This window comes from Pan paniscus, chromosome 5 (genome assembly GCF_029289425.2).
Source record: "Pan paniscus chromosome 5, NHGRI_mPanPan1-v2.0_pri, whole genome shotgun sequence".
Classification (NCBI taxonomy): domain Eukaryota; kingdom Metazoa; phylum Chordata; class Mammalia; order Primates; family Hominidae; genus Pan; species Pan paniscus.
Genome location: NC_073254.2, coordinates 93,161,918 through 93,189,809, shown reverse-complemented (window position 1 = coordinate 93,189,809; position 27,892 = coordinate 93,161,918). Strand labels below are relative to the sequence as shown.

Sequence of the window (27,892 nt, the reverse complement as noted above, 5' to 3'; positions counted from 1 at the left end):
GTTTGCTCTCCCTTGATGCAGCACACCAAACAAACCCAGTCTTGTTGGAATATACTATGTGGTCACTCGGTGGCTGTCAGCACCTGTGCAAATCTAGGGAGCCCATTTGGAGCCTTCTTGCACCTCCATCCTTCAACCCTTGCCCTGCTTCCTCATTTGTCTCAGCATCCCTTGATGATCCCTGCCTGAATCAGTTCTTACACTGCTGATTGCAAAATAGTGACTTCACTCCAAAATTCAGAGTGAAGAAAATTTTTGATTCCGGGGCATCAGAAAAGCAAGCACTAGTCAGATGATTAAGTTTGGCATGAAAGGATTAAGCTCAGAGCAGATAATTACTTGGAATGAATTATCTTGGGAAGACCTCCCAGGATTGAACACCCACCCTAAGGTGATTCAAGGGGCGGGTTGTTTTGGGTACTTATTTTAAGGACAGAGCCTAGGCCCTTCCTCACTTTTTTCAAGTCCTTTACCAACCAGTTGCTTGGACTTGCCCCTCTTCTGAATCAGGTCAGAGCAGAGCATGGCCATGGGAACAAGTGCCCTCAGCAAGAAGCCGTGGTGGACCCTGCCTGAAAACTTTCACGCTCCAATGGTGTTCCACATGGAAGAGGACCAGGAGGAGCTCATCTTTGGTGAGTGGCCTTTGCCCACATCCCCTCCTTCATCCTTGTCTTCTCCATTTTCAATTTTTCCCTTCTCTCCTACCTTCATCAGTCACACATCGGTTCCCCCAAGGCCACCTCCCCACTCCCCAAGGGCTGGTGCTTGATAGACCCTCCTCTCGCCTCTTATGCTCACAGGGCATGGTCACACATACCTTCACTGCATTGAGGTGCACAGCCACACCCTTATTCAGCTGGAGAGGTTGGTTCACAGCTACAGGCCAGACTCATGTGACTGTAGTTGGACCACATAGGGCAAGGCAGTGGCTGCTGCACATGTTCTATTATGTGGGGAGCCAGGACTCCTGTCGTCACAATCAAGGTAGGTATCCTTGGCTGAACTGTGGTGGTGGAGGGTTTGATGGTGGAGTTCTGGCTGAGTTGTGTGGCACCTTGGATTCTTGAAGGATCCCTTGTGTGGCTGGGGAATCCAGGTGGTTCCTAGAGTTCACTGGGAAGGGAAGGGCTCACTTTTGTGGCATCCAATTTTCAGGGAGTAGAGGGTAGTGGGGAGGTATAAATGGGTTACGTTGGAAGGCCTGGCTGGGGTGACATCCTCCCTGCGAAGTCCCTGGTGGAGTCCAGGCCTGCCAAGGGCCCCAGTAATGGGCTCTACTTCACCAGCCCTGGGCACTTCTTCTGCAGGCCTCGAGATGCTGGAGCGTGTCTGGAGCCAGCCCCTGACCAACCATGATCTGGTCGCCTCCATTAGTGTGCCACCGTACATCAGAGACCTGTCTTTGGCCTCCAGGATAAGTGGAACCGTCTGTCTTAGCGTACCTCAGCCTTTCCCTTACCAAGTGATTGGTCGTTAGGTATTCTATTTGAGTTCACTCTATTCGTAATTAAGGACTGATCTCCCCTGGGAAGTGGGGATGAGAGGAGAAGTCTTGGCTTCACTTCTGGTGAGAAAGACATGAAAGACACTGAAGAAAGTTTGAACTTGTGGCCAGGACCTGTCCCTCTCAGGCCTTCTAGGCACGTGCCTGAGGGAAGTCTCCTGAGTGTAAGAAGTGTTATTGGCAAAGCAATCCAATAAAATAAGCTACCTGTGATGCAAAGCCTTCGATGTGCTGTCCTCTTTCCTTAGGATGAACTTATCCAGCCCTGAAGGGGATTATTTGGGCAAGTGCTGAGGTCTGGGGAGGCCCAGCCCAGGGAAGGAGCCAGGCACACAAGTCGGCGCTTTCAAGAACTCCTCCTCTCAGGCCTGGAGCCTGGTTAGGCTGCTCTGAGTTGAGCGAAAACCAGGATTTCTAAAAAGGGACCCTCCTAGAAGCCCCAGGGTTTTCCTGGACCTTGAAGTGCAGACAAATGGGGAGAATGGAAAGGTGGGAGGAAGGCTCCAGATGGAGATTCTGAAGTCCCTCAAGCTGTGAATTAATCCATTCCAGAACTTTCTCCCAATGCCAAATCTACATTTGGATCTCTCTAGCCAAGATTATGGCAAGCTAAACCTGTCCTCAGTTGAACTCTTCCCGTTCAAATTTCTTCTTTCTCTAGCAGTCTGTATGTCTTATAATGAGGCAATTGCAGTCCTCTATCACAGAGCAACAATGGTGACTTGGACTAGAGTAGAATGGTAGAAATGTTAGGAAATGGTTGAATTTGCAATCTATTTTGAAGCCAACAAGATTTGCTAATTACATGGTTTTTACATGGCCAGTTACCAAATAAAAGTTAGAAAGATCATATTCAAAGTATAAAAACACTTATGAATTTGCTCGAGGAAGAATATAACTACACTATTCTCAAGGAGAATATCATGTTTACTTTTAAATCTATAATATAATAATTGATGGCTCATAAACTAGAGAAAAAACTTATTTTGTAAAAGACGTGCAGAAAGAGTATTTTCTCAAGTTTCATACCACAAATGATGAAATTAATATTTTATATTTTAAGGCTATAATTCTCATCTCTAAATCCCAGTCACCAAAGGTTTCTGTGTGGGTACAGCTTAGGTATCATAATGGAGGAGTGAATATCTCAAACACTGGTGTGAGATTACAAGCACTTACATAACAGCTCTACCAGTAGATGGCTTTATGATCTTCAGCAAGTCACTGATTTCTTAGTGCATTGGTTTTCCCACATAAAATTGAGATAATACTGACTACCTCAGGTGAGCAACAGTCTTTTGCCTGGATTCTTTCACCATCTTTCTTCTAATAAAACTATTGTTTCTTAAAAGCGTACCCTATCTCCCTAGCTCCAAAAGGGGAATGGTGATTGACATAATCAAATCAGGCCTTACACATTGTGATTCACTGGTCCAGGAATGAGCATGTGACCTGTATTAACCTAACCAGGTGTTAGGAAAGGATTTATACTCTGCACTTGAGTGGAGGGTTTCCTGCCTCCTCCTGTCTCTGGTTAGATGTGATTAAGAAGGTGTGTGGCATTAGTTGCCACTGTTGTCATCTTGTAGACAATAAGAGGAGCCACCAATAATATACAGCTGAAAAAGAGGACAGCAGAGACAGAAATAATCTGGAACTTTGATGATGTCATTGAACAAATTGTGTTCTGCCTGGAGTTAGCCCTACCTCTGTTCTTCCAGTTAGATAAAAATGTCCTTCTATCGAAGGTTGTTTCTTGTGGTAATGTGGTAAGGATTATAATTGAAGGTAACTGGGAAGCATTTTTTGACACAATATTGGCAGTCACTAAGCCTGAGTTGTTATTCTAAGGCGTGGGATCCAAAGACTGTGTAGGCTGGGCTCTGGCTATGGGTGTGGTATTGGTAGGAAAGAGTAAAGAGAAGTGGGGAGCAGAAATATGGTGTTACAGGGCACAAGGACAGGGGAAGAGTAGATAGTCCTTTTTTCTTTGGGGTCTACAGTGAGGTTTGACAGAAGGCAGTCTTTCTGATGAGCGGTCAAAGTCTAGGCATGGGTGTCATCTATGGGGTCTGACTCAGTTGTTTTGGGGTATGGGGAGGAATACAGACCAAGAATGTGAGGTCTGAGTGGGATGGGAGTGGGGCTCTTTAGGTCCTAGTCTTGTAGAGACATGATTACTGGTTATGTGGCATTGATTTCTTCATGGGCCCCTTTGGAAAAGTAACAGATTATACAGTAAAGACCTTTGGGAAAAGTAACAGATTAAATTTGTGACACAGTGTGAGTAAGTCTTGATGATTGCACTTTCCTCTTGACTGCAGAACCTCTGAAATTAGGGGTTGGAAGTTGTTGAAAGCCAAATAAAAGTCCCAGGGTGAACAAAACACTTTTGTTCATTAACATATTGAGTCCCTGCTACATAGTACTGTGTGAGAAGCTAGAGGTATAATGTGAGTAAGATATCCCTGCCCTTAAGTTGTTTTAATCTGGGGCATTTGTGGTAACTTTGGGCCCTAGGGAAGATGTTCAGAAGGGACATCTGGGCTGGAGATACGTGATTGGGTGGGATCATTCTGCATTAGTAGTTGAAATCATAAGTGAGACCACCTGGGGAGAGCATGGAGCTCGAGGGAGTAAAGGGAAGAGGCTGATGGAATCCATGGGAACACCTACAGTTAAGAAATGCAGCTCTCGCTCTCCCTCTCCCTCTCCCTCTCCCACTCCCTCTCCCTCGCCCTCGCCCTCGCCCTCTCCCCACGGTCTCCCTCTCCCTCTCCCCACCGTCTCCCTCTCCGTCTCTGTCCACGGTCTCCCTCTCCCTCTCTGTCCACGGTCTCCCTCTCCCTCTCTGTCCACGGTCTCCCTCTGATGCGGAGCCGAAGCTGGACTGTACTGCTGCCATCTCCGCTCACTGCAACCTCCCTGCCTGATTCTCCTGCCTCAGCCTGCCGAGTGCCTGCGATTGCAGGCACGCGCCGCCACGACTGACTGGTTTTCGTATTTTTTTGGTGGAGACGGGGTTTCGCTGTGTTGGCCGGGCTGGTCTCCAGCTCCTGACCGCGAGTGATCCACCAGCCTCGGCCTCCCGAGGTGCCGGGACTGCAGACGGAGTCTGGTTCACTCAGTGCTCAATGGTGCCCAGGCTGGAGTGCAGTAGCGTGATCTCGGCTCGCTACAACCTCCACCTCCCAGCCACCTGCCTTGGCCTCCCAAAGTGCGGAGATTGCAGCCTCTGCCCGGCCGCCACCCCGTCTGGGAGGTGAGGAGCGTCTCTGCCTGGCCGCCCATCATCTGGGATGTGAGGAGCCCCTCTGCCCGGCTGCGCAGTCTGGGAAGTGAGGAGCGTCTCTTCCCAGCAGACATCCCGTCTAGGAAGTGAGGAGCGTCTCTGCCCGGGCGCCCATCGTCTGAGATGTGAGGAGCCCCTCTGCCCGGCTGCCCAGTCTGCGAAGTGAGGAGCGCCTCTTCTCGGCCGCCATCCCGTCTAGGAAGTGAGGAGTGTCTCTGCCCGGCCGCCCATCATCTGAGATGTGGGGAGCGCCTCTGTCCGGCCGCCCCGTCTGAGAAGTGAGGAGCCTCTCCGCCCGGGAGCCGCCCCGTCTGGGAAGGAGGCGGGGGGCGCCTCTGCCTGGCCGCCCCTTCTGGAAAGTGCGGAGCCCCTCTGCCCGGCCGCCACCCCGTCTGAGAGGTGTACCCAACAGCTCATTGAGAATGGGCCATGATGACGATGGCGCTTTTGTCGAATAGAAAAGGGGGAAATGTGAGGAAAAGATGGAGAAATCAGATTGTTGCTGTGTCTGTGTAGAAAGAAGTAGACATAGGAGACTCCATTTTGTTCTGTACTAAGAAAAATTCTTCTGCCTTGGGATGCTGTTGATCTATGACCTTACCCCCAACCCGGTGCTCTCTGAAACATGTGCTGTGTCCACTCAGGGTTAAATGGATTAAGGGTGGTGCAAGATGTGCTTTGTTAAACAGATGCTTGAAGGCAGCATGCTCGTTAAGAGTCATCACCACTCCCTAATCTCAAGTACCCAGGGATACAAACACTGTGGAATGCCTCAGGGTCCTCTGCCTAGGAAAACCAGAGACCTTTGTTCACTTGTTTATCTGCTGACCTTCCCTCCACTATTGTCCTATGACCCTGCCAAATCCCCCTCTGCGAGAAACACCCAAGAATGATCAATTAAAAAAATAAAAAATAAAAAATAAAAAAAAAGAAATGCAAAACAGGCCAGGCGCTGAGGCTCATACCTGTAATCCTAGCACTTTAGAAAGCCAAGGCTGGCAGATCATGAGGTCAGAAGTTCGAGACTAGTCTGGCCAACATGGTGAAACCCCGTCTCTACTAAAAATACAAAAATTAGCTGGGCGTGGTGGCACATGCCTGTAATCCTAGCTACTTGGGAGGCTGAGGCAGAAGAATCGCTTGAACCTGGGAGGCGGAGGTTGCAGTGAGCTGAGATCATGCCACTGCACTCCAGCCTGGGTGACAGAGCGAGACTCTGTCTCAAAAAAAAAAAAAAAAAAAAAAAAAAAGTTAAATCAGCTCAAGTGGCTGAATTGATTGTTCTCCTTCACTCAGCAAATAGATTAAAAAATGAAATGTTTCTGTGTGATGGAGGGGCCTGGCAAAAATAAAAAGCAAATTAAAAAAAAAGAAAAAGAAATGAGAAACAATAGGAGCTTGGAGAAGTCTATAAAGATGACCAAGTCAGAGAGGTAGGACTGTGGCAGTGTGAAATATGTACAGTATTTGGTCTTAGTCCTGTTTCCTGACATACAGCTCCTAAAACCTTTGGAATCTGCAAATTGATGAGTGTCTTTAGTATGCTAATGAGACGACTGGTGGCTGGGAGCCCCTGGGTAGCTTCAGGACAGGGACTGGTCACAGGAAAGGTCAAGATGTGAATAGAGGGTTGGAACTTTTCAGCCCCACCTCTAACTCTGGGAAGGGGAGAGGGGCTGAAAGTTGAGCTAATCACCAATGGCTAATGATTTAATCCATCGCATCTATGTAATGAAGCTTCCATAAAACCATAAAAGGACTGGGTTTGTGGAGATCCTGGATACCTTAACACCCGGAGGTTCCTGGAGGGTGGCATGCCTGGGAAGGAGGTAGAAGCTCTGCACTCCTTCCCTGATAACCTTGCCCTATGCATGTCTTCATCCATATCCTTTGAAATATTCTTTATAATAAACCAGTAAATGTGTTTCCCTGAGTTCTGTGAGCTGCTCTAGCAAATGAGTCCGATCCTAGGAATGGGTTGTAGGAATCTCGATTTATCCCTAGTTGGTCAGAAGCCCAGGTAAAACAACCTGGGGCTTGTGATTGGCATCCGAAGTGGAGGGCAGTCTTGTGGGACTGAGTCATCAACATGTGGGATCTAATGCTACCTCCAGGTAGATAATTCAGAATTGATTTTTTTTTCTTTTTTGGGACAGGGCCCAGCTCTGTAGCCCAGGCTGGAGTGCAGTGGCATGATCTCAGCTCACTGCAACCTCCGCCTCCTGGGCTGAGGTGATTCTCCTGTCTCAGCCTCCTGAGAAGCTGGGACTATAGGTGCCCGCCACCATGCCTGGCTAATTTTTGTATTTTTAGTAGAGACGGGGTTTTACCATGTTGTCCAGGCTGGTCTCGAATGCCTGAGCTCAAGGGATCTGCCCACCTCCACCTCCCAAAGTGCTGGGATTACAGGTGTTAGCCACCAAGCCCAGCCCAGAATTGAATTTAATTAGAAGACACTCAGCTGTGTCCACTGCAGAACTGATTGTTTGGCTGTTGGTGGTGTTAAAGGAAATTTATAGGAGCCCATTGATTTGGATTGAACTACTACTGCCAGGCCCAACAGACCAAACCACAGTTGAATCACTTATGCTAAACTTACACATCACCAAGCCAAAACTAAGTTGTTTGACCTTTCAAGAAATCAAGAGAGATAGAGACAATAACTAAATTTCCAAACAGGCCAGTTTTAGCCAACATGCTAAGGAGGTTCCCTTTGCTTTAACTTTTATGAGGAAATTAACTGAAACCAATCTGCATTTTGTTTACTGTTTCTGACCTTCTCAGCTCTTGTCAGTTTATAAAACCAGCCTCCTCTGCTTGACTCACTGTAACGTTCATTCAATTGTATAGAAGGAGGTGTTGCACAATTTTAAAATTGCAAACAAAAACCAATTAAGATCTTCAAACTAAATTGTGTTGTAATTTTGTCTTTTGACAGTGGAGAGAAATCCCCATACAACGTCTTGATGACCAGAGGTCACAGAAGTCTTCTGTGTCGATTGTTGAGTGAAAATTTAGAAAAAATACTTTGGTTTTTTTCTCCATAACTTACAAACTGGAAAGGGGTGGCGTTCTAAAAGATGAGAAATTTTAAGAGAAAGAAAGAGTGATTGCAGTGTCCACTATTAAAGAAAAGCCAAAAGGGATGCTGGTTGAAGGTGTCCCTTGAATTAGCTTTTTTTTTTTTTTTTTTCTTTTTTGAGAAGGAGTCTCGCTGTCGCCCAGGCTGGAGTGCAGTGGCGCAATCTCGGCTCACTGCAGGCTCCGCCCCGCGGGGTTCAAGCCATTCTCCTGCCTCAGCCTCCCGCCTAGCTGGGACTACAGACGTCCGCCACCTCGCTCGGCTAATTTTTTGTATTTTTAGTAGAGACGGGGTTTCACCGTGTTAGCCAGGATGGTCTCGATCTTCTGACCTCGTGATCCACCCGCCTCCGCCTCCCAAAGTGCTGAGATTACAGGCGTGAGCCACCGTGCCTGGCCAAATTAGCTTCTAAGAGGTCACAGATGAACTTCTAGTGCAGCTTTTCTGTGCTGCTGGGTGGTCGTGAGTCTGACTGTCATGTGCTGGTTAGTGGGGTGGATGCTGTGGAAATGGAAGTACTTTATATAATTTATTTTATAAGATGCTGTTTGTTTCTAAAGTCAAGGTGGTGTATAGAGTAAAAAAGAGGAAGGGACGGCCGGGCGCGGTGGCTCACGCCTGTAATCCCAGCACTTTGGGAAGCCGAGGCGGGCGGATCAGGAGGTCAGGAGATCGAGACCATCCTAGCTAACACAGTGAAACCCCGTCTCTACTAAAAATATAAAAAATTAGCCGGGCGTGGTGGCGGGCGCCTGTAGTCCCAGCTACTGGGGAGGCTGAGGCAGGAGAATGGCGTGAACCTGGGAGGCGGAGCTTGCAGTGAGCCGAGATCGCGCCGCTGCACTCCAGCCTGGGCGGCAAAGCCAGACTCCGTCTCAAAAAAAAAAAAAAAAAAAAAAAAAAGAAGAAGAGGAGAGGGTACTGGAAAGTTGTTGGTAACATGGGAGAGGCTTAAGCATACTTATAAGGGGAAACAGTGAGATGCTGTCGCTATGGGGAAGGGGAGGGGCAGCAGGTGACAACCAAGGGCTTGGGAACCCAGAGTGGAAGAGTTAGTTTACCCTAAAGGCAAGGAGTGGCCAGGCGTGGTGGCTCATGCCTGTAATCCCAGCACTTTGGGAGGCTGAGGTGGACGGATCACCTGAGGTCAGGAGTTCAAGACCAGCCTGACCAACACGGTAAAACCCCATCTCTATTAAAAATACAAAAATTAGGCCGGGCGTGGTGGCTAACGCCTGTAATCCCAACACTTTGGGAGGCGGGGGAGGGTGGATGACCTGAGGTCAGGAGTTCAAGACCAGCCTGGCTAACATGGTGAAACCCCGTCTTTACTAAAAATGCAAAAATTAGGTGGGCATGGTGTTGCATGCCTGTAATCCCAGCTACTCCGGAGGCTGAGGCAGGAGAATTGCTTGAACCCAAGAGGTGGAGGTTGCAGTGAGCTGAGATTGCACCATTGTACTCCAGCCTGGGCAACAAGACCAAAACTCCATCTCGGAAAAATAAAACAACAACAACAAAAAATAAAACCCCAAAATTAGCCAGGCGTGGTAGCACACACCTGTTATCCCAGCTACTAGGGAGGCTGAGGCAGGAAAATTTCTTGAACCCGAGAGGTTGAGGTTGCAGTGAGCCGAGATCGTGCCACAGTACCCCAGCCTGTCTCAAAAAAAAAAAAAAAAAAAAGAGCAAGGAGCTCCCATCTTGGAGTGGGGTTTGCCTCCTCTCCCACCAAGCAAACAGAGGGATTTCTGGTAGTGGGGGTAGAACTGGGCATTGCAGCATTGGCCAGAGGGCTCAGATGAGGAGCGCCAGTGCCAGCACTTCTGAAAAGCATCTATGTGTTGGGGGTGTGCATGGTGTGATGTCCTCATGGCTTATGTGAGGGTGAGTGGCACCCTGAGCTGCAGCAAGGGGAGGGTGTGAGTACCTAGTTACTTGGGGGGCACAGGAATGGATAGGGATTGGTGATACAGGAAGTGAGTCACAGCAATGCAGGCAAAGGAACAGAGAAGGAAGAAGCAGCAAGTAATGGAAAGAGATGAGTGTCACCAAAGATAAAAAAAGCTGCTGTGCACGGTGGCTCATGCCTGTAAATTTTAGCACTTTTAGAGACCAAGGCCAGTGGATCCTCTGAGCTCAGGAGTTTGACACCAGCCTGGGCAACATGGTGAAACCTCGTCTCTACTAAAACACAAAAAATTAGCCGGGCATGGTGGTGTACACCTGTAATCCCAGCTACTCAGGAAGCTGAGGCACGAGAATTGCTTGAACCTGGGAGGTAGAGGTTGCGGTGAACTGAGATTGCACCACTGCACTCCAGCCTGGGTGACAGAGAGAGAGACTGTGTCCAAAAACAATCAAACAAAACAAACAAACAAACAAAACAAAAAAACCTAAAAAAGCATACAAGTGAAAAGTTCTAAAAGTAGGTGCAGGTGTTATGACAGTGTATGGAAACCCTAGAACCCTGATATCTATCCTAGAGCATACTGGACTTAAAATAGTCGCCAACATCGTGACAGAAAAGAAGTAAATCATGTGACTAGGCAAAGAGTAATATATCATATCAAAGTACCTTTGATCTTCCTATTTATTTGAACAGGAAAGTTTTGCCATTCACCAGTTTTTGTGGTGCTGTGATTTCAAGAGCAGTGCCTAAATCGATAGTTTGTGCATAATGTATCTGCTACGTTTCTGTTTTGAAATGTAGCAAAAACTTCAGTAATTTGGAATTAGGTGGGCTAGAGGGAGAAGTCTTGTCGCAGTTAATGAAAATTTGTTTTATTTAATTAATTAGTTTATTTATTTATTGAGACGGAGTCTCACTCTGTTGCCCAGGCTGGAGTGCAGTGGTGTGATCTCTGCAATCTTGGCTCACTGCAATCTCTGCCTCTCGGGTTCAAGCAATTCTCCTGTCTTAGCCTCCTGAGTAGCTGGGACTATAGGCGCACACCACCACGCCTGGCTAATTTTTGTACTTTTAGTAGAGGTGGAGTTTCACCATATTGGTCAGGCTGGTCTTGAATTCCTGACCTCAGGGGATCCAACTACCTCAGCCTCCCAAAGGGCTGGGATTACAGGTGTGAGCCACTGTGCTCAGCCTATTTTTATTTTAAAAACATTTTTAGATTTCTATTTTATTTTCAAATCTCAGAGCTGTGTGAGATAAAATTTAAGTTTTTTCAAAGAAACAATTTTTACTTGTACCAGATTCTCAAAGCAGTTGAATCTAGACTGATAGAAGTTGTCACTTGAAGATCTGGCAGCCCATTTTCATGAATGGTTAGGATAGAATAACTGTTGTAAGTATATTTTGCTTTAAATGGTAGGAGTGGGAAGTACTGCTAAAGTATTTCCAAAAATGTTTGGAAGCGGTTTAACATTTTTAAGTTGGTCAAGCAAGCATATACCATACACAATTTTCTTTTCCCTCATCTAGAAGTTGATAGAACAGGCACATAACTATTTGATCTCTTTAGAGCCGTAGTGGGAAGCCCTTTCTTCCCTCTAGGATAACACTCTGTAATTCTTCCTCCTGTCTAAAACATCTCTATTGGGCTTTGTTGCTTTGTATTCCAGAGTTTTAACATTCTGTATCTCTTTGAAAATAATTCCACTGGGATTAACCCTTGGCACTTACTGCAAAATTGCTAGTGAAATAGAAAAAATGGGATTTTTTTAGGGAAGAAGAAAAAAAGGTCCTTTTGGAGCAGAAGCCCTTCCCTGGTGAGGCAGAGCTGGGTAGGTGCTTAAAATGGTAGTTCTGAGTAGCCAGAGGCTGCAACATTTGGGCACCCACCTGGTCCCCATTTCTTAACATTGTTTAGCAAATCCCTTTATTATAGATAACACAAAACTCACATGCGTGGTATCTGAGTTACAATCAATTTCAAATTAATATTTCTCACAGAAACCCCAGGAGCATATGCAAATCTCCCCCCTTCCCAAAATACCAAAGACTTCTTCCGTAACACTGCAAAAAGATAATTTTTATATTTCAGTCCAAAATCTGTATACAGTCAGTTTGGTTGACTTGGTCCAGTCAGTTCAGAACCAACTAGTTAGTTCCAGATAAAAATAGTCACACTAGCTGTTTATAGACATCTTTTTAATGTTTTACTTTAAAACAAATAATCCCAGTAAAAGAGAGCAAAGGAAATTACACTTTAATGATAGCTTGAAATGGATATGGTGTTCCCGATTTATTTGTTTTCAGGAAACAGACAATTGCATTGTCATACATGACTTAGAACTGCTTACTTAAATGCACATTATTAGATTAGATTAAGTTTCTCTTACAAAAACACAACCATGTCATTTAAGGCGAAAAATATCAGCTTCTAGGGAGACAAGTTAATATTTATGATATTTCCTCTATCTGATTTAGTGAAATGATCCATTAATTTAGTTAGCCAGGTTTCATCATCCTTACAGTTTTGCTTTGCAAATGGCATGAGAATTGGTCACTTTGTGCCTGATTTCCTCCTCTCTAGTAGACTTATTTTACTTGCAAATTAAGAACTTCAGAATCACTGAATCAATGGGAGGTGAGAAAGGCACCTTAGAACAGATCAGGACTTAAAAACTCAATAAAGTTATTTTAAACAAAACTTGCAATCTACAAATATTAATTTAGTTGAACAAAATGCAAACATGTAGATCAGACATAGCAAAATTTTTTTAGTTAACCTCATACAAGGGATATTTGCAATTAAGTATTAGCTTGATCAACCCTACATGTTGAAGAAGGCAGACACACTTGTACTCAGAAAGCATATGGCTACTCAGTGCTCAGCTAAATTGTGCTTCAAGACATCATTAAAATTGACCAATGGAAATTTGCTTAGTGTAAATGGGAGACCCCTCTCATTTCCACAGAGAGTAACACGACAGACAGAACCTTATAGCTTCCACACAACTATCTTTTAACATCCCCCAATTTTTGTGCTAGAGTAAGATAGACACAAAATGGTCATGGCTTCAATGTATAAAAGTTTTTCACAACATGGTTTATCACATTTTGCTATGATTAAGACCTCAGTGCTGTGTGTAGGTTTTGTTTCTGAATCTTCAGTCTTCAGCAATGCTGGGTGAGCTGTACTGTGTTTGAGACTTAACGAGGCCTAAGGAGGGGTCCCCAATACATTCAGAATTCCTGCTGCCAGTGGGGTTCCACCCAGGACAGAGTATGTCCAAGAATCAGTGCTACCTGAAAGTTGCTGCCTCCCTCCTCTTCCTCTGTTAATAATAGGAGAGAGCCTGCCCAGTCACGGCAGGTGTCTGGCTTTAGGTCAGTGGAGGGGTGTGTGTGTGTGTGTGTGTGTGTGTGTGTGTGTGTGTGTGTGTGTATGCAACGTTCTTGCTAGGGGGAATCACAACTTCAGGTTGAATGAAGATGAAAAATTGATTTTCATAATTTACTAACATTCTGTATTTTGAAAATGAAAACAATTGCTTAAAAGGATTGACAATGTCTTAACTGAAGTGTAAAATTTAGCCTCTATCTTCTATATGTTTCCAGCAGCCAAAAAGATTCTAAATGATTCTAATTGTCTTAGAATCCAAGTGGGATGCGAAGAGGAAGCTTTAAAAATTTCCATGTTTATCAAAAGGGACAAGGTTCTAAAAGGTTGAGAAGCACATTTTAGGTAAAGCGGAGAACTGGTTGACCTGGGGATGGAGGCTGGTTAAGGCCTGGTGAAGTTCAGAAGCAAAATACTGGCAGGGAATGAATAAGGAGTTAATGAAGAAGAAAAGCAGGGGAGAGTCAATGATGGAGAAAGCCTGTTGGGGAGGGCTGGGGAGGATTGGTGGAGTTCAGGGCCTCCTTCTTCCTTTGAACGTCCGCTTGATAACCCTGCTCGTTCTGCTTGGCTGCTGGAGAAGTACTTCTGGAGGCAGCATTAATGTCTGCCAAGGAAACAACTTCCTTTCTTGAGTCCTCCTGTGGCTAGGGTTTAATTGAATTGAAATGCTATCTCTTATGTCCTTTTTTTTTGAATGTCATTACGTTGGCTGAAGTTCTGATGACCTAAGATAGCTAGATGGGTTTCTAACAAGCAGTCAGCATTGCTTGCTTTCTGATAAATACATTTGTCATTTTGTTTCCCTTGGTCTTTTTGCTGCCATGATATATTTAAGTGTTCTGATTTGCAGACCCTGCCAGTACTATCTAGCTTCTAATTGTAAATGTTTATATTAGGAAATTGAACCAGTAATTTCAGATTTGGGACAACATTCTTGGGAAGAATAGAAAATTTTCACTACAGTATAAAAAGTAAAGGAAGTTTCGTTTTAGACTTTCATATGCAAAATGTACACATAATAGCAAAAGACATTCAGGGCATATTAAAAAATAAATACCTTGCAAAAATTCTCTGCTTATATATAAGAATAAGGGAAGATTAGGTAGTTGAATTCCCTAGCAATACTCATTTTCTAAAAAGTCTAGTTCTTCTATTTTGGTTTGTTTCTCTCCCTCTCATTGCCCTTTGAGGGGGAAGTCATTTTCTTTTACTTTGCCAACTTCCTGGTGGTGTTTCTGGGTTCTTTTCAAGCCTTTCCTATCTCAGTCCCACTCAAATGTCCCATCCCCCATAGTCCTACCTGTATGTCAGCGAAATGAGAATAGCTTCTCACACTTGCCCTTTTCATAGGCAGTATTGGCAAGCCTGGGGTTGGCGCCATTGCAGAGAAACCAGTCCAATCACAATGGCTGTTCTACTGACCAGTATTTCATACGCTTGTGTAGAAGTTGACCACTTATAAAGTTGATTCTGCCATCAGGCAATATATTTTCATAAAGTCAAATATGTCAGATAGTCTATTTGCCCCACTGGCCCTGAATTTCATTATTTGCACATTTTCTAATTGAAGAACATTCTTGTCATAAAGAACAACATGAAAATGATGTGCAAAATTGCTTGCCACAGCGCTAAATCACCAAAAGCACACAAATTGACATTCAAATTACATTAATAATAAAATGACTGAATAGGAATGGGTTGGCAAATATATCTTGAAATAAGCAGCCATTTCTATTATTCCCCAATTCTGCTTTAGTTGATACCTTATTAGCAGCTGTTGATAGCCATTGTGTTTAAATATACATTATGGCCTAATCTTGAAAATGTAGTTTGTATTTAGTCACAAAGCAGAAATGCCTGAAATTTGAAGGTGTTTACTCCCATAATTTCAAAATACAGTGTCAAATCTTCTAAATGACCTAAACTTGACATATTCATACACCCCATAGCATTAGCTGTGTTTGGTTTCTCAGGCTTTTTAACTCAAGGTACATTACTAAATGAGTGGGTTAATGTCGATGCACCTTGGAATTTTAGCCATCCCTAAACATGCATTTTCATGCAATTAAAAGGTAACGGGCTTATAAACTGCCTTTCATGTTCTTCCTGATTCTTGCAATTTCAACTTTTTAGAAGGGCTTTCGAAATAGTTCATGCAATGATATGTATGGCTAAAGGAACTGCTATGCCTGGAAAGAAAATGAAGAACTTATTTCAGTTTGACATGAGGCAAGCTGAGGGCATCTGTACTTTCTCCTGCCTTACAAATGCTCTGAGATGATCGTGACCTTCCAGTCCTTAGAGAGTCTGATGCAAAGGCAGCTTCCCTGGCAGGCTGCGGTGCGGCATCAAAAGTGTCTGTCTCTGTCTCTTCGGGACCCACCTCTTCATCAGTTATAAACAATTTGGATTCCCTCCATTTGGGGTAAAAATCTTGGCTGCCTCTGGAGCCACTTGACTCACTCCCTGAAAGTTGTATATTCAGTTCCTCGGTCGACCTGATCAGGTTTTGCACAGACAAAGATTTGCCCAAGTCCTTCGGCACCATGGGACAGACAGACAACAGAGTTTCTCCTCCCATGTCAAAGCTTTTCCTCATAGAACGATCCTTGGTGAGATTTGACTGTGCAACCTGAACATTTTCCTTGGAGGCAACAAGGCAGGTGGTGACGTCAGAAATGCTTTCCTGTAAGCCTGCAGGGTTAGGGTGCAGAGTTTCTGGCCTGGGCAGATGCTTGATGACTGGGAGAGGAGGTGGGATCTGTAAAGTTGTTGGGGCTGCTGGCTTGGGTGCCATATTTATTTGGTTTGCAATTGTGTTGGTGGCTGCCACTGCTGAGCCATCGCTTTGACTAATTGGCACCTGTGTTGCTTGACTGTGCATAGTAGGGCTAAGCGCGTAGAAAGTCTGGGCACTGAACTCATTTGGCGTCAGAATGAACTGCAGGCCTCTCGAGATGTTGGCACTAGTTGATCTGGATAAGCAGCCACTGTTTTGTGCAGAACCCGAAAGATCTTTGCTATCCACAGGGCTTTGATAGTCAGATGTCTGTTCACATTCAAAAGGTGGGATCTGGAATGAAGCCAAAGCGAGGGCTGAGGCAGAGCCTTTCCGAAGGACCTGTTGATAGATGTCTAGTAGGCAGTCCAGCTTGGACTCTATGGACTGTACCTAGAAGTGAGGAAAATGGTTACACATGAGTATAATCTGTTATTAAGAATGGACTTCATTTTTTAATTTTAAAAAATGAAGTCAAGGTGTGCCAACACATTTAAAGAAATATTGAATATAAAGTACGATGCAGTCTTGACCCTTAGTGAATGTAGCATTTAGCAATGATGGGGCCAGAGGAGGACTTAGGAAGAGAGGGACACTTTGGCTTCTATACAGTCTTTATTAGCATCTCTCCCCCACCACTTCTTTAAATAGTGCCTCTTAAAAGTCATATAAGCACTATAAAAATGCAAATTTAAGACTTTCCATTCCAGGCTGGGTGCAGTGGCTGTAATGCCAGCACTTTGGGAAACTGAGGCAGGAGAATTGAGCCCAGGAGTTTGAGACCAGCCTGGGCAACATGGCGAGACCTCGTCTCTACCAAAAATAATACAAAAATCAGCTGGGTGTGGTGGTGCATGCCCATAGTCCCAGCTGCTAGGAAGGCTGAGTTGGGAGGATTGACCGAGCCCAGGAGGTAGAGGCTGCAGTGAGCCATGATTGTGCCACTGCACTCCAGCCTGGGTGACAGAGAAGTCTCTGTCTGAAAAAAAAAAAAAAAAAAAAAAGACTTCCCATTCCTGTCAGATTGTCTTTCCTAAGTCTCCTCTATGAAGACATTCTGAAACTCTACAGAAATCTAGTAAGGAACTTATTCTATAATGAAACCAATACCTTAAGCATCAATCTAGGTGATTCTGAATTTAAAGTTACATTAAAAAAATAAAGGTACAAAATGCTCCGGAATTAATATATGAAGTATTTTTGATTAAATTGGGGGAGCCATTTGATTTCTGGAAAATTGTCTTTGTATATGAAGATGCAACAGACTTGTTAACAAACATTCAATGTGTCATCAGAATTATAATAAAGTTTTATTTTTATTTATTTTATATTTTATTTTATTTTATTTTTAGTAGAGACGGGGTTTCACCATGTTGGTCAGGTTGGTCTTGAACTCCTGACCTTGTGATCTGCCCGCCTCGGCCTCCAAAAGTGTTGGGACTACAGGCATGAGCCACCACACCCGGCCTTGTTTTACTTTTAAAAGGAGTGACCTGCAGAGTGCTATGGCTCACGCCTGTAATCCCAGCACTTTGGGAGGCCAAGGCAAGTGGATCACTTGAGGTCAGGAGTTTGAGACAAGCCTGGCCAACATGGTGAAACCTGTCTCTACTAAAAATACAAAAATTCGCCGGTCTTGGTGGCGCATGCCTGTAATCCCATCTACTTGGGAGGCTGAGGCACGAGAATCACTTGAACCCAGGAGGCGGAGGTTGCAGTGAGCTGGGAGCATGCCACTACACTCCAGCCTGGGCAATAGAGTGAGACTCTGTCTCAAAAAAAAAAAAAAAAATAATGACCTAAAAAAGAAACAATAAAAACAACTGAAACACAAATGAAGAATAGATCTTCATTATTTTTGAACGATTTTCAACTATTAGAAATCTATAGTTGTTTCCAATTAACTATTAATTGATGAGATGAAATTTTCTATTCCTTAAAGGGAAATCCAGAGTGTTTCAGAGAGCACTGTCTACATACAAAGAAAATTTAATTTTATTCACTCTTTTTGTGATTTTATTTATTTTAAAATAATCACTGGAATACATACAATTGCCTATAATTAATTTTGATTTAAAAAATTCTGGCTAAAAAGATACCCAGCGTAGTTGAGTTGTACCTGTTTTTCAACCTTGACCACCCGACCGAGCATACTGAGATCGTCTGTGGTCTCATGTTCTGCTGTTATTTTCTCTCGGCTCTTCTTATCTGATGTGATTTGCCCTTTTCCAAGAATTTGATCAACACTATCAGAGAAAGAGGAGATCTGATTATGAGGGCTGAAGGTGGAGATTTCCCTAGGTCAGAATGAAGAGTTTTGGAAAAAAAATTAAATACAGTTATCTTCAATTTATGTAAGATGAAATAAGAAAGAACTTGTTCCAGTTGATATGCTTATTTGAACATGAGATTACACATGAAATTAATTTTCTCATTATTCTGGTCCAAGATGAAATCACTTATGGGTGATCTTCTGGAAGTAAAAGTGTCCTAAACTACAAAGTAATATGTTTCTACCTCTGATCAGGCAGTTCCTGAATTTAACCATTTCAAAATATGACAAAAATCATAACTATAGTGATCTTACATTAATAGAACAGATTATTCTATGAGCATCTATTATACATGTGTGAAAGATAAGCAGATAAGAAAGCCATGGTCTTTTTCTTTCAGAGTTCAAGTTGGAGAAGATACATGAGCTAGAAACCCAAGATTGGTTCTATAAATTCTGTAGCAGTTCAACTTTATAAAACCTTGGGAGCTGTAGACAGTTTTATTAAAGAACTTAGAAGGCCATGGCCATCTAGGCAGAGATTGCAATATGACCACAATCTCTGGTCATGTTACAGATGTTACAGAATGAATTAAAGCAATTTCCAAGAGAACTTGACCAGCCTAAATGAGAATCACTTTCTTCTTTTTTTGTACCTGTTTAGAATTGAATTATCAAGAGTATTGACAACTTTCCAGTTTACTTTGTCTGAAGAGAAACATAGGCAGTACTCACTTCCTGCCATGACATCTAATTTACTAAACTGCAAACTCTACAAGGTCTGGGTCATTATTTTATCAATCTCTGGATGTCCACAGGTCCTGGCACACATGATGGGTTCAATAATTACCTGCTAAATGAATTAACAAATTATTTCTATAACAATTGATGAACAGGCATTTTACTAAGGGCCCATTATATGCCTCACACTGGGCTAAGTGTGCTGGGGGGCATAAAAAAAGTTCAAGTCTCAGTCCTTGCATTTTGGGCACTATACAATCACAAATGCTGGTAATTTGTGCTGGTAATAAAGCAAGGCTCTTAAAAAACTGAATTTACTGAATATTTTGGCTTTGAGATAATCACAATCAACCATATGTGGTTGGAATTAACATGTGGAATTCATTTCTTTTAATCACTCAATAAGATGCTACTAGGAGGATAGTATATTTGTAGAACTGTACAGGACATGAATGAAGGACCTCAGTCTTAGTCCAGAGCAAGGTGAACACACTTGCAACCAGGAAACAACACAAGGGCCAAGTCTCAACTTTGGCCCAGCACACCGAGATTCTGAGTGCTCTTGTGCTCTGCAGTAGACTCTGCTACTGTATAAAGGTCAGAGAAAGGCCCGTCTTCACAGGTTGGATGGTTGGATGAAACTTAATGAAGGAGAAATAGTACGTTATTCCCAAAGGATGATTAGAATTTAGATAATAAATGGAATTTAGATAATTTAGGATCAGCAGCAGTAATAATTCAAACATCAGCAACAACCATTGATGTTTATTAGACACAGTACCAGGCCTGTTACATGTTATGAATTACATGCATTAACTCGTTCAATCCTCATGACAACCCTATAAGGCAAGAACTAACTTTCTTCCCATTTTTACAGATAAGGAAAATGAGACAGTTGGATGCTTTGAATGCCTGAGTTATATCTATGTTAAAAGCAAAATAAAATCAATGTTAAAAGCAAATTCCATTTGCCCACTAAAAATGAATGAAAAATATGGAGTTCAGAGGTTTACTCTACTAAAGAGAAGTTCTTCCTAGATAGGTTCTATGCCCATTCCTTTACAAGGAATGACATTTCCATTGCTTACCGTGTTTGAAGGCTTTTAATTCTACACAACATGTCCAGATGACCAGCAGAATATTGTTCAATGACATCTTTTACATCATATGGACGTAACGTTTCCTTAAACTTCCGTTTTGCAACATGAAATTTCATAATTCTGTATGAGAACATATTACATATTAATCTTTATAACTCTGTTAATATAAGTTACCAAAATAGTTTACCAGTAAATATAATAAGAAACTCTGGGGGGAAAAGTCATGCATCAAATTATTTTTGGCTTCTGCAGATGTGTAATATAAAAGCCTGAGATTACAGTGGACAATTTAAGAACATCTCATGTGAGACAACACCTTAAGAATAGAAAAACACACTAAAAAAGAGGCTGAACACTAAGTGTTTTGCCTTTTTAATGTCCGTTGAAACCCTGAATGTAAGTTAAAGTCAAAATGCAATTCTAACTTTTCCATGCAATCTCCAGAAGTCCAAGATACAACACCTAGTAATAGCATCCCTTAAAAAATATAAAGGCTGTTAAAATGGTCTTTTATGGAACTACATGCATTTTTGAGATACAAATGTGTTTGCAAAACACTCTATTCTCTCTAGAGAAATGTACATTAATATGGAAATTTGTGTTTTTTTTTCCCATAAATTATTCCTGCAGAATACTGCTGGATTAGCTAGCCAAGTTATTTTTGTTTTAAACATAATACACTTTTTTTTTTTTTTTTTGAGATGAGGTCTCACTATGTTGCCCAGGCTCTAACTCTTGGGCTCAAGCAATCCTCCTGCCTCAGCCTCCCCAAGTGCTGGGACTACAGGCATGAGCCACTGGGTCCTGCCTTAACACATTTCTTAACTAAGCTTGGGAGCCTAAGCTTTTCAGAACCAGGGACCTCTTATAACAATGCCTCCTGCAACATGGGCCCCATCTTTTACAATGATATTCCATCAACAAATTCCATGATGCCATCAATAGCTAATCTGCCTAAGATAACTAGTTCCTGCAATAACTTGATGCAATTTCTGATGAAAGCAGAGAAACATAACATTTGAATTAGTTTGTGTAGCCTTATTGCAGGTAAATTTAAATCTGTTGGTGTTTTTCAGCTACTAAATGGCCCATAGACTTCCATTATCACACTTGTAGATTCCAGGCTGGGAATCAGTCACTAAGAGACAAAATTTGTTGTCACTTGGTGGAAAGTGGGAAGATTAGGAACAAATGTAAAGTTGAAAAAGAAAACATCCATTGTCTATCTTAGGTGACAGCTGATTTCAAGGAATCCAAATTGTTTTATAGGTTAAAAAGCCTAAACCCTACCTTGCAATTGTATTATTAACTTTCAATTAATTATATCCTAATTATTCCTGAATCATTTATCTGTAATATTCTTACTCCCTTTCTCTAACCACATATTTTTCACCAATCTCTTCTTTATTCAGTATAGGTTTTGTATTTCCCCCCAAAACCATTTAAGCAAAATTATTCAGCAGAAAGTAAAGAAAATTAGTGTTTTAATTTAACCTCTTAGTATTGAGCTTTGGTTCCAAATTGGCTTACCAGCATTTAGGTTTCATAGAGTCTTAGTGTCCTGTATCAAAAAAACTGAGAAAAATAACAAAATATGTTACATGTGAAATTTCTGGTCCTGAGCAATTATGTAAATATCTGTTTCCATATACCAGACTGTCAATTAGGTAAAGGCAGACATAGATGTCTTTTTTTTTTTTTTTTTTTTGAGACAGAGTCTCGCCCTTTCACCCAGGCTGGAGTGCAATGGCACGATCTCAGCTCGTAGTAATTTCTGCCTCCCAGGTTCAAGCGATTCTCCTGCCTCAGCCTCCCGAGTAGCTGGGATTACAGGCACGTGCCACCACACCTGCTAATTTTTTGTATCTTTAGTAGAGATGGGGTTTCACCATATTGGCCAGGCTGGTCTCGAATTTCTGACCTTGTGATCTGCCTGCCTCAGCCTCCCAAAATGCTGGGATTACAGGCGTGAGCCACCGCGCCCGGCCTAGATGTCTTTTGTTCAACAGTCAGTGCTTAATAAAAGTTAGCTATTGTTGTTACCACTTCTACTATGACATTGTGTGCTTAGAGCTTCGCACAGTTTCTGACACAGTAAAAAATATTTGTTGAATAAGAGGAGGAAGGAAAGAAAGAGATAAAGAGAAGATTCTCTAACCTGAGTCATATTAAGAATAAAACCAGAAGAGCTAATCTAACAGCCTAGAACCCTTCTTTGCTGTCTTCAAAGTAGCTAATGATGCCTGGGTGGGCAGGAAAAAAGGAAAATCATCTTCATACATCCCAAGGTGGTTTTGCTGTTGTTGTGTGGTTGTTTGTGTTTTCATAACATCTGTCTACCACTTGTTATGTGAAGTACTTTGTATGTCTTCAATAGCACTTGATAAGATATTCCTTTCTCCTATTTATATTTTGGGAAACTGAGGTTCAAAGAACTGAAGTAACTTGCCCCCCAAAACAAGCAACTGGCATTAGGCAAAATCAGGATTCCACCCAGATCTGTCTGGTTTCCACTGCCACATTACCTCCTGGTTTTCCCATGGCATCAATTCTGGAGAATTGAGAAATCTGAGTGGGATCTTTGGCAGTTCTTTCTTTCCTATGGTGGTAGAAGAGGGGCAAGCTACAGCATAAGTCAGTGTGTTCTCTCTGGCTGTAGCTCACACATTTGTGGTTTGGGACGCATCTGCCCAGATGTGAACCTACATACTTCCAACTGCCTTTTTTGCCCTAATGGGGATCTGCCATTTTTTCTTGGTGGGATGTTATGTGAGCTCTTTCAGATAATTCATCAAAAGTTGCTTGTTGCTTTTCTCTCTTCCTTTCAGAGATGTTTTAACAGAAAGTACATTTTGAAGGCATTTGATAGATAATATTGCACTCTAGCACTCACGCAGTCATAGTTTATGCAAACCTTAAATAATTTCATTTTTACTTACATAATTTGCTATTTATGAGCTAGCTAGCTAAAGTTAAAATTAAAATCCATGGTTTATAATTGTGATCAATACTAAAAATGAAACTGATTATCTTTTATGTTATTTCAGTATACTCACATAATGATAAGTATGCAAAACAGAGTAGATTTTAAAACTCTTAATAGGTTTATCATTTATTTTTATACATCATACCACTCCTCAGGTGGTATTGCCTTTTTTCCAGTGCTTTACTTACAGATTTTCCTACTTTATGTATGAGAATTAAATAGTGAAAATTGGATTAATAAATATCATTTCAATTATTTAGAAAAGAGGAGTATGTGCAGTGGTGCCTGGAGCAACCTTGCATTGACTCCCAAGCACTGACTACTTTTAAGAATTTTGGTGGTTATTAGGCCGGGCGTGGTGGCTCACGCCTGTAATCCTAGCACTTTGGGAGGCCGAGGCGGGTGGATCACGAGGTCAGGAAATCGAGACCATCCTGGCTAACACGGTGAAACCCCATCTCTACTAAAAATACAAAAAATTAGCTGGGCGTGGTGACGGGCACCTGTAGTCCCAGCTACTCGGGAGGCTGAGGCAGGAGAATGGCATGAACTCGGGAGGCAGAGCTTGCAGTGAGCCAAGGTCACACCACTGCACTCCAGCCTGGGCGACAGAGCAAGACTCCGTCTCAAAAAAAAAAAAAAAAAAAAGAATTTTGGTGGTTATTAAACACCACATATTCTCACTCATAGGTGGGAATTGAACAATGAGAACACTTGGGCACAGGGTGGGCAACATCACTTCCCAGGGCCTGTCATGGGGTAGGGAGCAGGGGGAGGGATAGCATTAGGAGAAATACCTAATGTAAATGACGAGTTAATGGGTGCAGCACACCAACACGGCACATGTATACCTATGTAACAAAACTGTACATTGTGCACATGTACCCTAGAACTTAAAGTATTTAAAAAAAAGAATTTTGGTGGTCATTAAATACAGCTGTTACTAAAAATTAAATTACATAGACTTACAATCAAGGACATTATATTAAAAATAAAGGTAATATGTACTCAAACCTCACCATTTCCTAATTATTTTACTGTATGTTACTCTCTAGGCTCTTGAGTTGTTCACATCTATTGTGTCTGTACCATGGAAATTCTATCTAATAATGTAATATTGCTCGTCCTCTCAATTCCTGCTCAGTGATGTCACATTGGTAGTTTGAAAACAGCTATGACAGGAGTATTTACACTACAGAAATTGGCAAACAATACAAATCAGGATTTCCTTCTGAAGAGCTGGTTGTTCAGCATTTACCAGTGCATTACTGATGCTAAAAAAATCTTAATTATTAAGGATTAAGTTTTTGAAGATGGAGATCAAATAGATTTTCTCAACTGGCTGTGTTGTGGGTTGAAAACAAAAACATTAAAGAGATTCAAAGTGAGATATGAAAGTTCTAAATCAGGTTCTATGGTTTATAAGTGTGGAGGCAATGTTTAAAAGCATAGACTGTCTTTCTTTTTTTCTTTTTTTTTTTTGAGACAAGGTCTCACTCTGTCACGCCAGGTGGAGTGCAGTGGCACAATCATGGCTCATTGCAGCCTTGACCTCCCAGATCTGCCAATCCTCCCATCTCAGCCTCCCAAGTAGCTGGGCCTACAAGAAGATACCCCCACACCGGTTAATTTTTATATTTTTTGCAGAGATGGGGGGTCTCCCTATGTTGCCCAGGCTGGTCTCAAACTCCTGAGCTCAAGTGATCCGTCTGCCTTGGCCTTCCAAAGGGCTGGGATTACAGGCATGAACCACTGCACTTGGCCCATAGATATTTTTGAAATCAATGATTTATATAAAGAATGATGACCCTGTCATTATACTTTCGTTAAAAGAAGACTAGGCATGTCCTAATAGCTCTTAAAGCTGTCCCCTCATTTGCATCTCCACTGCTACAGGCTTAGAAAGAACAAACCTTTCAAAATGCAAGTAAGGGCATATTACCCCCCTCCTAAAGTCCTTCATTGGTTTTCCCTGGCCTATAGGATAAACATCAAACTCCTAGAAGCACATCCTATATGGCTGTTTATAAACTGGCCTCTATCTCTCTTGCCTCATCACCTTCCACTTCGTCCTTGGAACTTTAGGTTCCAGCAACAATAAAGTATGTGTAGGTCCACAAAAACCCTAGCCAATCAATTATATACTTCAATTACTTCCATTTGCTATTTCTTTTTCCTGAAATCCTGCTGTGTTTTCAAAACTCTGCTTTAAAGTCACTTCTTTTGGCCAGGTGTGGTGGCTTACACATGTAATCACAGCACTTTGGGAGGCTGAGGAGGGAGGATTGCTTGAGCCTAGGAGTTTGAGACCAGCCTGGGCAACATAGTGAGACCCCTGTCTCTACAAAGAATAAAAAATTAACCATGCATGATGGCACATGCCTATGCTCCCAGCTACTTGGGAGGCTGAGGTGGGAGGATCACTTAAGCCCAGGAGGTCGAGGCTACAGTGAGCCTTGACAGTCTTGCCACTGCACTCCAGCCTGGGTAACAGAGTGGGACCTTGTCTCAAAAAAAGCTCACTTCTTTCATAGAAATTTTTATGATTCCAACAAAACAGTTAATCACTTCTCTGTTAACCTCTAGCTTAGTACCTAACACACCACACTGTAATTATTTACTCATATACTAGCTTCCTCCACCAGACTGTGTGAGACCCTTGAATGCAGGGATTATGTCTTCTACTCTTGATATCCCAAAACTTGGCCCAGAGTTTAATGAACATGGGAGGTTTATTTGTTTAGAAGCTCTACTGTGGAGACTTCGGGCAACTCTAGAAGGAAGAGGGTAGTGAATGGTGAGAATTCCCCCCTTCTCTCTCCAAATACTCATCTCTAGTCATTCCTCTGCATGCTGCCTGCTCTCCAGCCCATCTGGATTTTCCTGTCACCAAAGTGCCCATTCATCAGGATTCTGTCTCTTTGCACTCTACCTAAAATGCTAATTGTTCCAGATTCAGCTCAAGCACCAAGTGCTCTAGGAAATCTTTCCTAACCACCCTCACTGGGGTAGATGGTCTTTCTCTGTGCTTTCAAATGCACTGTGAGGTAGCTAAATCTGTGGCAGTGTGTCTCACCCACTGGAATTTATTCATGCCAGGAACTGTGCTCTTTACTTCAGCATCTGCATAATCCCTGGCAAGTATTAGGGGGTTCATTAAACGCTAGCTGAAGAAATAAATGAGGATTTGCTATTCCATAGTTCAAAGATGTTTGTGTTCTGTGACAAGGCAGACTCTTGTACAGATCTTCTAAAAAGAATGCCTTAGAATAGATTGAAGTTCTTCAGGCACATTTCAGAAAGCATAAGCCTCTGAGTTTCCTCCATGAATAAAAAAACTTTCTAAAGTAAAAGAAATGTTCACTCATTCAATAGTTAGGACCATGTGGGGTTCAGAAAAGTCATTTTAATAGGACTGCTACTGAAAATCATGAAAACATAATGTTCTTTTTCCTTAGATTGCTAATGTAATTAGGATCACACAAAGCAACAGCATTGCAAGCAACAAGATATCATTTTGAGGAAATAAGGAGAAAGGCAAGAACAGTGGAAGTCAAGAAATATGTAATACTACAACATGATAAGCAGCAAAAGTAAAGAAAGACCTAATAGCAAAACAAAACTGTCCAGGGAAAAGAGAGGGAAGAGCCTGTTGGGATGGAATTATATTGGTTGAATGAAATTTACAGTATTATAAGACCATCAAGAAAACAGTGGAAAACATGTGGCTAGAGTCTAAAAAGAATACAACCTCAGTTTTTCATTCCTAGGAGATTGCTATCAGTGCTTCCAAAAATCACGTGTGCCTGTCTTGCTCTAAGCAGGACCAGGTGTGGGGGATGCTCTCTGGGGCTCCTAACTGTTTTAGCCATCATACTCTGTGAATGAAGATGCCAGGTCAGTGGGGTCACATAACTTGACATGTTTACATTATTCAATTATCTCAGCCTCCTTCTTTCCACCCAATCCCCTCTCACTTCTTTCAGGACAGTACACGATTTTCATGATCAAAATAGAAGGTAGAGAGAGGAAAATTTATGTCCAAGCTAAGTTTGAGAAAGCATCTCTGAGTATTTAGTATTGTCCTCCTTGCCCCCTGCAGCATTTTCTTATTTCTCTGGTCATCATTGGAATGCCTGGAACTGCCTCTGTCTCTATGATGCAACGAACTTAACCTGGGCACCCACTATCCATCTGCTGGACACAGAGCTGGATGGCGGGGATACAAAGGTGAGCAAGACATAGATCTTGCTCTCTTCAACTTAATGTTGAGTGGGTCTCCAAGAGCTGTGCTTGGCTGGATGGCTGGTGCAGTGCTAAGTACTTTACCTGCATTCTGTCAACTTAAAACTCTAAGAATTTTCCACCTTTGACATTTGGGTCAAGTAAAGCTCAGGAGGTTGAGTTACCTGTTCAAGGTCACAGAACTAGTAAGAACAAGGTTACTGCAGATGCCAAGGCTCACATTTTTACCATTCCACTCACAGTGCTGCAACACAGAGTGAATCCCAGGCAGGCAACCTTGTAAACATTAAGGAGAATGTTTAGGCTGTCTATGGATCTGACCTCCTACTCTGCCTTGTATGCTCTGACATTCTCACACAAATGAATCCAAGGCCACATTAGTCATTTATTCATCTCTGTCCTTGTCTTTCCAGAGGGGATCCCATACTTGGAATACATCTGCCTTTCAACCTGGCCACCTGCATTCTCTCATAAGGTCCCTTCTGGGAATCAGTCCATGGCTAATATGGGTTACCTACCTCCAATAATTGTAATGTTTTCCCTTTTATCACAAATTTTAGGGGCTGTCTGCTTACTTTA

At 42.5% G+C, this 27,892-nt stretch overlaps 1 protein-coding gene and 1 pseudogene across 2 annotated transcripts in view; one reads left to right on the top strand and one right to left on the bottom strand.

The window, feature by feature from the left end:
- Positions 1–523: 523 nt before the first annotated feature.
- LOC100991001 (KH homology domain-containing protein 1-like) lies at positions 524–1,709 on the top strand (annotated as a pseudogene).
- A 10,266-nt stretch (positions 1,710–11,975) lies between these two features.
- KCNQ5 (potassium voltage-gated channel subfamily Q member 5) overlaps positions 11,976–27,892 on the bottom strand; it is a 576,742-nt gene continuing 560,825 nt past the window's right edge. For both annotated transcript variants that reach the window (XM_034962369.3, XM_003809536.5), the window contains 3 exons: positions 20,071–20,202; positions 18,089–18,215; positions 11,976–16,362 (listed from right to left, as the gene is read on the bottom strand). In XM_034962369.3, the coding sequence (XP_034818260.1) occupies positions 15,400–16,362; positions 18,089–18,215; positions 20,071–20,202 (1,222 nt within the window). In that variant the 3' untranslated portion in view covers positions 11,976–15,399. The remainder of the gene's footprint in view (positions 16,363–18,088; positions 18,216–20,070; positions 20,203–27,892) is intronic.